Here is a 9,474-nt window from a genome sequence, read left to right as displayed (position 1 = left end):
TTTTTGTTTGATTCATGCTAAAAGCGGAATTCTCTTAGACGTTAATCGATGACATAGATAATTCTCATTTTGTATTTTATGGCTTAGCCTAGATCTACCCTCAAATTGTCATTTTTAGAAGAAAAAAAAATTATGCTTTTGCACAAAGAAATCACTGAAATGGGTTACATAGGCCTACAATAGATATCGTTCTTTTTGAAAATAAAAAGACAACTGAAAAGCTCGATAAAAAAGGAAAACCCACTCATTTGGGATTATATAAATGGACCCGGTTGAAAGAAGTCAACGTTAACGAACGTGAAGAATGTGGAAAATACCCTTCTATAACTAAAGAAATTCCCGCATGACGTCAGGTCATTGGTGCGCGCGCGCATAATGAACAGCAAGAGTTCAAGCAGACAACGGAGAATAAGCAGGTTGCTGTCTGAGTGTGTTGTTCTGTGTGTAGTGGTTTTATGATGTTAGCACATTGTGAGTCGTTTTTAAGGAATATCTCGGACCTACTAAATGGAATAACTTACACTTATTGAAAATATAAGGAACTGTGTTTGTTCTAGTATGGGGGAGAATAATAATATTGTGGAGGGATGGTTGCGTTCTCTCAATTTAGTTCAATATACACAATCATTCATAGACAACGGTTATGATGATTTGGAAGTGTGCAAGCAAATAGGCGAGTTGGATTTAGATGCTATTGGAATTGCTAAAAAAGAACATAGAGACAAACTTATACGTGCTGTTAGAATATTACGAGAGGAAGGGGGGACTGCCGTTTATTTTACATTAGAAGAAACTATCGGGGCGGCAGTCAACCAACAAATTATCGGTGCTTATTATGACGATTCTGTTTTGAAAGAATTGGGTCCCCCTCCAGATCCGCCAGAACTGACTGATGAACAGGCTGTGCGTCTTGATGCATATGACGTGGGAAAATCTGCATTACTCATATATCCGAAAGTACAGTTAAAACACATATTAAAAATTAAAGTCAGAGAAGATGACATCGATTTATCTAGCCCTCCGTATACGACACAAGTAAGCTTATTTTTTTAAATACTATTTATTTTATTGAACAATGTGTATGGTATGATTAACTGGTGTGAATGATACACCGTATAAAAATTGCTATGATTCAATGATAACCAATAAACGATATCAATTACGGCTTGAACGGTAGTCGAACTACAACAATGTATAACGTTTGACTGGTCAATATCAATGATAAGTCATAGCAAGTTTAGATTCTATCATGGAATTAATAACAATATCACGGGCCTTGCTTATAATGCAGCCAGTATTTTCTATTATTTGCATATTTCCCCCGATGTTTGATCATTTTTCTTTAATAATACACAACGAAAGGCTATTTTGTGATAAGTGCGTATGTCGCCAATTTGTCTGGAGTCCTGCTATGTGTATTGGATGTGTGAAAACTATTATGCCTGCAACCTAGAAATACAACTGACAGGCGGCTCTTTTGATCTTTTAAGGGTTGATTATGATTGGTGTAGATTTCAACCGAAAGCTGCAAATTTTACAAACTCTTGCCCCCTTGAGCAACTTAACCACATTCATGATTTATCACTTCATTAATTGATGTGTCATTTATTTGAAATTACTATGACATTGCACCCATTCCAAACTTTTCTGAAAATAATCATTTATTAATTTGGCTGTGGAATTGGTTATTTAAAATACAACCATAAGTTTATATTATTTTATTTATTGAAGAATATACCTCAATACAACTACGGTACTAGATAAGGTACCTCATCTGTCTCTCGATTTATCTGAACGTTTTTAGTGATGTTCTTGTATTTATTATTATCATGATTTTCAGAATAAATTGAAATGTTAATAAATATATTAAGCTATACAATTAGCTTATGATATTACTAGATTCTGTGGAAGCATTACATGTATGCTGACTTAGTGCCTGTTTCACATGGCTTCGAACGTGTCACCCTATAGACTAGTCTGAAATTGATTGATTATTAAAATGTTGTCAGATTTGAGGATTTTTTTCTATTGCTGCAAACTTGTACATTGTACATGTATGTTGTTCAGATGCTTACATGTATGTTATGTTAAGCTGGTTTAACAATGCCAAAGGATGCTAAATCAGCTTGAATTTGTCAACAAAGAGCAAAAAGTGGGACATATAAACCAGTCATACAAAACATTCAGTTCGCACCACACATTACATTCTTTTGTAATATTTCAAATTATTATCCATCTGTTCATATTTAAGCTGGCATATACAAACAGTCTTTGCTGGCAGTTTCAACTGTAGTCTTTTGTCTTTATCAATCTATCGCAGAGACTGTCAAAGGACCTGTAAAACAAGCGGTGTCTTTTCTGATGTACATTTATCAACTTGACAATGTGGGAGCAGGGGTTAAATCTTATTTTAACTCCCTTTTAGAATCTCACAGAGAATATCTAAAATGCATTTAATTTGAAAAATGCTTACTGTTTCATTCATCATACAAAGGCTGTTCTCGAGTGAAATAGTGTTGTGTACCATGAAATTTAAAGTTCTGAATGCCGTTTAAAACTGATAATGAAAAGTGACTAGAAATTCTTCATTTGGTCTAATACATGTACATGTACTTATACTTTCTACCTAGTAAACCAAATGTGATGTAAGGGGGTTGGGATGGTCTAGAGTGTCTGGCCTGTCACCTCTGGCTTGAGGTCATGTTTTCGATCCCTGGTGGAAGCGTACATGTATGTGGCTTGGAGATACATGTATGGGCACCTTCTCTACCTCGTGGGTTTACTCCAGGTACTACAGTTTCCTCCCACAGGAAGCCCCATGCGCATGCGCTAAGTATCATAAAAATGACAACTTGTCTGCGATATCACCCTAGGTGGAAGTGGACGCTGAACTCGACCTACACACATAAGCCAAGTGTAGTATGCTCGTATGGTATGCTAGCACAACACAGTAATGATCATCTAAACCCATGTGCGTTCTTCAAAATGTCCATTCAAATATACTTCAAATTTTTTAAGTACAATTAGCTTTAGTTACTAAAATGATAACATATGAAATTGGCTACATACAAGATGTGCCATTTTAAATTTAGAAAGCTTGAATCATCGTACATGTCCTTACATAATTGACAATTCGTGAAATTTAATAATAATTTTTATCATTATGAATCAGTGATGTACATGTATGGTTGGTTTTTTTTTAGTGTGATGCTTATAAAAATAGGTCACAAAGAGAAAGAGGTTGTGTTCTGTTTTTGTGTGATAATGGGCTGTAAATAATTTTGAAATGTAGGTTAACAGACTTCTGCCTGGTTGTCAATGTTAACAATGACACATTCATAACAAAATCTAGTAAATTTCTGTGAAAACCTGCTTATTATGTTGATCATACTGAAGGATAGAAAAATGAAAACCACTTAATGTACTGAAAAGATATAAGTTTTGTTTGAGCATATTCATGTATAAAGGACAACATTTATAAGATAAATATTAGCTACCAAAATGTTCAAAAAGAATAGTTGCAAAACTCCACAGTTAAAATTTTTTTTATCATGGTTTTGACTGAAAGCTAATTATGTTGCTTCATCTTAGATGACATTCCAATGCATACATGTACCTACATGTAAACATAATGAACAGATCAGAAGTGCTGTGCTGCATGATCAATTTTGCTTACATCATGCAAGATTGCAGAATCTTTTTCATGCAGCCTTGTTCTTAATGCAGACAAACAGACCATTTATTTGTCCACTAGTTAAATCACAAATATAAAAGTCGGGTAAACACTAACAGATTGATGATGGATTTATGAAGTATGAAATATAAACATTTTATTCAAGATTTATTTCAGATATGACAATATGTTCAATCATATCATTCTTGTGATTGACACCAGTCAGGTCATTAATGTCATATTCAAAACTTTATTTTATAGGATTTTGTATAGCTAAATTTCTCTTCAAGGAAATGAGTTTTCATTCTAATAATATTGATGACGCTTGACCTCTAATGATCAATAAAATCATTTCTATGGTAACACCAAATTTAGTATTTGCTATCTTATAAATTCATTGATTATTGCTGTCCATTTTTTTTTTCTCGCTGTACATTATGATGAAACTGACATTTTACTATTGGTCAATCAATCATATGACAGACTGATACATCTTACTATCAATATTATCATGACTGATACTTTAACATATTGTAATATGTCTCAGTTTGTCTCTTGTTTCTTAACATTTAAAATTTACCAACATTCAATAGAAGTGGTTGTACAGTTATTCAATCTTATTAATATTACATTTTTATTATGTCTTGGCGTATCATGTAACATCTGCATTTTCAGTAAGGTACACTAGTAGAACAAGTTACAATGATAAAACTTATCAGATGCTATAGGTAAAACTGATATGGAATATAAAACTAAAGAAAACCAATGGAAAAACCAATTGATAGATATTTGAAACAACTATTAAATATACATGCTGTGTACAGATAGTCTGTCCTAATCGATATGATATCAAAATTGTGAAAAATAAATGTATGTAATATGTCAAGATGGTCCTTCTTCAGATATTATGTATAGTATTGATGATTGATGAGGAAAGATTTTGAAAGCATAAATGTAGCTACTTGTAGAAAATGAGGAAAGATGTTATAAAGATCAGGGTAAATTATTGCTATAAATGGAACATTACGGCCACTTTTATTCATAGATTACCAATAGGCTGCTTCATACTATTGATTTTTGAGCAGACAACCCTACTGGACGATCGGCTAAGGGAAGATCAACGTGTATGATACCAACAGTTTAGGAAATAGAAGGCCAATAAAATCAAACCCAATATTTCCAACCAATCTTCCAATTCTATCCAAATTTCGTGTTATTTTATGACTGTAATATATTGATATGATTTGAGATTAAATTGTATTTCCACCATGAACATTGTGCTTTTCTACAAAAAATTGCGATTTGCGAGTGGGGCCTATACACATGTCAAGTGACTTGACCTTACATGCACATTGCTACCAGAATGACAACCAAACCATTTCCTTAGTTGTTATTTCATCTGATTGTTTTCAAAATCTATACATGTAGATTGTCCTGTTTTCATATGAAATGTCAGGACATTTTCTATTCTTAAAAGATATTTGATGAATTTGTGAATACTTATATTGGTCAGCAGTGAAGTTTCACATGGACACTTTTTAAGTCGCCTTGTTATTTCTGGCCTCGGTCTCCAGATTTAGTCAAAGTCAAATATTGCCCTAGTGGACTGGTCAGTGGGCAAATTAAGTAGACATAAGATTATGGTTTTAAGTTTAGATTTAGTGTTTGTTGAAGGGTAACAATGGATTGTTTGTGTGGTTTGGTTACATTTAGATTATAATAGATGTATGAAATCCACATGTGCTGACATGTAAATACTTATTATGTAAACAATCACAAAGTTTAACACCTTACATAGAATTTTGTTCTTAATTTATCATATTTTTATAATATGGATAAGATTGATTAAAATTTGATTGTCATTTATTATTAACATTGTACAACAAATTGTAAACTTCAAAACTAAGAAGTTGTATCAGTTGTTTTAAAAAGAGTAAGCCTACCATGTCTTGTGCACTACACCTATCTTTACTTAAAAATTGGTTTGCACGTCAATGTTTACTTTGAAAATTTTGTTATTACATGTATACAGAAATGGATCAAGAATATCCGAACTAATTTAGATTTATATTTGTCGTATTTGACCATGTCCAGTTGTGTATTTTAGGGGATGAACATGTTGACTTTGTATTGAAGAAGTTATATTTCTTTACAAAGAACAGATGGTCATCCTAGTCCACATAACTCAGAAAAAGAATAGAGCTTTACATTTGACACATCACAAGAATTGACCAAATATTTTTCCTATTGATATGAATTGTGTTATTTGATAGTTCGGGTATAATCAGATGTCAGTCTGTCTGTCACTTTCTCCTTTCTTTCACACCCAATTTGTCAGATGCCTGTGTACTTGGCCTTAATGTGTGACTTGGCCAGATTAGACCTATATTAACCATTGGTTTGCCTTCATCTGGAAATTAATCTTTGGAATTCTTTTGATGATTTGTTAATGAGAAGATCTGTGCTGTTATTGTTTACATTCAACTAGTAGCATATTAATCTGTGCCACTGCAGTACCATTTAAGCTAATGTGTTCTATTGGGAGATCATTCCTAATTTCCATAATTCCCAATTCATGCATACTGTAACTGAAGTGAATATCGCCTCTTATCACGTGATCATTAAAGTAAGGGAATTTGAAAATTGGATTATTCTTTGTATAATATGGTTTTCTTCATAAAAAAAAGTAAATGTGTTTATAGTCAATAATCAACAATTGATTAGTCATGTTCACCAGTAGATTTTAAATATTGCTACCAGTATATTATACCAAGAACACTGTCTAAGGCCCTGATCATTTAATTAGCCTATCAATAATACTCTGTGAACCTGTCATAATAGGATATCAGATGTCAGAAAACACTAGATTAATTAATTGAAGATAATTATATGTTATTGTGCCTAAAGTAATATTATTATAAAGATATGGCACATTACTTCCTTGTCATCTGTATTTTAACCACCACAAATATTTATAACTTCTCAATCTTAAAGGCTTAAATTGGATAATTAGTTATATTAGTTAGCTTAATTATCTTATTGTAAAAAGAGGGAATATGGGTACAAGAGCAAGGGTTAGAGAAACCTGGTTGGTTTAAGTTGAAGTTGAAATAAAGTATTGAATTTTGGCTCACTGCATTGGCAGTCCAAAGACCTCTTCCTAGATGTGAATTTTGTTCCTACAGGTCTGGGTCAGCTTTTCTGGCCAAATCTTCTAAGGCCTTGGTGCTGCAAATGATAGCTCTGTCATCTATGCAATTGCAAGTTTTATCCCACATGTCGCAGCACAGCTTGTGTAACCTGTGTCTTTTCTTCAAAATTTATGGTTTTATCCTACTGCCAAAGGTCCTGACTGTCAGTACAATTTAATGAAATATAATATAGTATGTTAGACCCCTATTAACCTAGCTGAGTGGTCATTAAACCTCTATTTATCTCAAGAATATATTATTTGTGATGTAAATAATGTAGGAAGCATAACAAGGGCATTCTACTATAGTAGTTGACATTTGATAGACCCTCAAGTTATAATAAAATCACTGCTGCTAAGTATATATAATAGTATATAATAGTATATAATAGTTATGTCTATTAAAGTATACAGTACTGATCTACATTATGGTTTTGTAATATATCAGAACAAAAAAGACGATTTTGATAGACTAATAATAAGACCTTCCTATTTTATACTGGTTGACATTGAACTCCCAAGTCTATTATAAATGTTACAAACATAATAAGTACATTGTTCATTCCTTAGAGATTTATTATTTCTATACATGTATGCCCACATGGAAATGTGGTCGTATATTGCCGTCGCCCCCATCCTTTCATCTGTCCGTCCGAAAAAGCCTGTTGAATTTCAGAAATTTCTGTAAATTATGATCTGTATGAAATTGTATTGTAAATACTGCCTACAAAAGAATAAATATGCACAACCCTTGTCGATCACCTGGATGATTTAGCTGCTGTGTGAATATGTTTCGTTGTCTGGCAACCTGTCTTCTTTAGCAATGTCAGATGTACATTACACTTTCGTTATTAAATATATTGTCACACAAGAGAATGATGCCAAATTCCAAGAATATTTAATCAAGGCTAGGCGGAAATTCAATCGCTTTGTTCTCGGTTCATAGTGGATCAATTTGAATGAAATTTTCAGCAAATTGCCTTTACATTATCTAGTTTTTAACTATTATAGTGAGAACTGCCAACTCGTTATCGAATCTCCCATAATGTATCTTTAAGAAAAAAGAAATACATACTAACTTTGGTACAATGTACTACATAGGGGGTTGGGTGACCGAATTGTCTAACACTTCTCGCATACCCTTTAGATCATAAGGTTGGTCATTGAGTCACGTTGTGTTGTTTCAATCCGGCACTGGTCTTGTATGTGAAAAGGAGTCAGGTCGCCAGCCTTACCTTGTGGGTTTTCTGCAAAAACCTCTGGTTTCTACCCAATCTTACACACCCCTACGCACAAGAGGATTATTGAAATAAAATTGTACCATTATGTTAGTTCCAAAATGACCTAGGTTTGTTGAGTGAACGTTAAACCCCATTTCTCTCTGTCTCTCTCTGTCACTACATGTACATGATTGATTAATTTATTTGAGAAAATTCTCCTTCCTGCTAATGAACAAAAATATCTTTGCCTTGAAGGAGATGAATTTAAGACCTGTAGGTTATGTCTTTGAGATAAATGATGCTGTTAGATTAATGAGGCCAGTAATAGATACTGATAAATAGTTGATTGATTGCTGATCTGCTTGGTTATAATGTATTGACTGTATTGTCCTCACAGAATACAAATCTCTTTGATCTCTATTGTTTTCCAGTGATAATAAGTAATTGATTTGTTTATCTTGAGTGTTAAAGATTCATTTGCTATATTCTTATTGTCATGCTGTTTAATGTTTATATTTAACAGTGGTTTTTATTAGATTTAGATAAATATTGCCTACTGTTTTTACTTTTGATCTTTTACTTGAAAATATTTTCTTAAGATATAAAAGGAATCTTTGAAATCAATACTTTAAATTGTGTCTTAATGTGGCTGTGATGGAAATACTTGTAAACTATTTTTAGTAAACTAGTTTGTCTTTTAGCCCATTCAGTTATGTTCACGAATGCTATGATAAATAGTATTATGTATGCACTAGTCAATAAAGGTGTACAGCAGAATTTATAAAATACGAATCTTGTTGAACTTCACCATGTTTTACAAATTTACAAAAAGAAAATTTATTAAGAAAATAAATAGAATATTTGTGGTTAATGTATTCATGTATTATACAATGTAAGGGTTTATTTAGTGAAACTATTTATACATGTACCAATGGTGGCTATATCAAAGATTATTAGGCATACAAATGGTTGTGGTACAAGTTGGTATAAGTGAGACACTATTGACCTGCCTGTTTCACAAAGCATTCGCAGACTTAAGTTAAGAATTTACTCAACTTTCAATCACTGTTTATGAGAAATATCTTTGATCAAGATACACAAAACTTTGCACATAGTTTCTTGTTGATGTATTTGATTTATTAAAACAACAAAAGTTTTATAAAGGGCTATATTTTGAGTAAATTCTTAACTTACGCCAGAGAATGTTTTGTGGAATCGGGGCCTGGTAAATTTTTACTCTTACATGTATATTGCATCAACCAAGTTAAGATAAATTGAAATAAGAGTAGGCTGTCACACTGCTGTCAGAGCAAAATTACCCTCATAGCACACTGAATGCTGTACATGTATGTATGTCTTCATTAACCCACAGAAAAGTATTTTAAACTCGT

General features: G+C 32.6%; 1 protein-coding gene across 4 annotated transcripts in view; it reads left to right on the top strand.

The window, feature by feature from the left end:
* Positions 1-403: 403 nt before the first annotated feature.
* Positions 404-9,474, top strand: part of LOC126812323 (SAM and SH3 domain-containing protein 1) — a 64,065-nt gene continuing 54,994 nt past the window's right edge. For all 4 annotated transcript variants that reach the window (XM_050538670.2, XM_050538667.2, XM_050538669.2 and 1 more), the window contains exon 1: positions 404-1,035. In XM_050538670.2, the coding sequence (XP_050394627.2) occupies positions 559-1,035 (477 nt within the window). In that variant the 5' untranslated portion in view covers positions 404-558. The remainder of the gene's footprint in view (positions 1,036-9,474) is intronic.

Source organism: Patella vulgata, chromosome 2 (assembly GCF_932274485.2).
Source record: "Patella vulgata chromosome 2, xgPatVulg1.2, whole genome shotgun sequence".
Lineage (NCBI taxonomy): Eukaryota > Metazoa > Mollusca > Gastropoda > Patellidae > Patella > Patella vulgata.
Note: the sequence above shows the minus strand (reverse complement) of the source record. Positions and strands in the feature narration are given on the sequence as shown.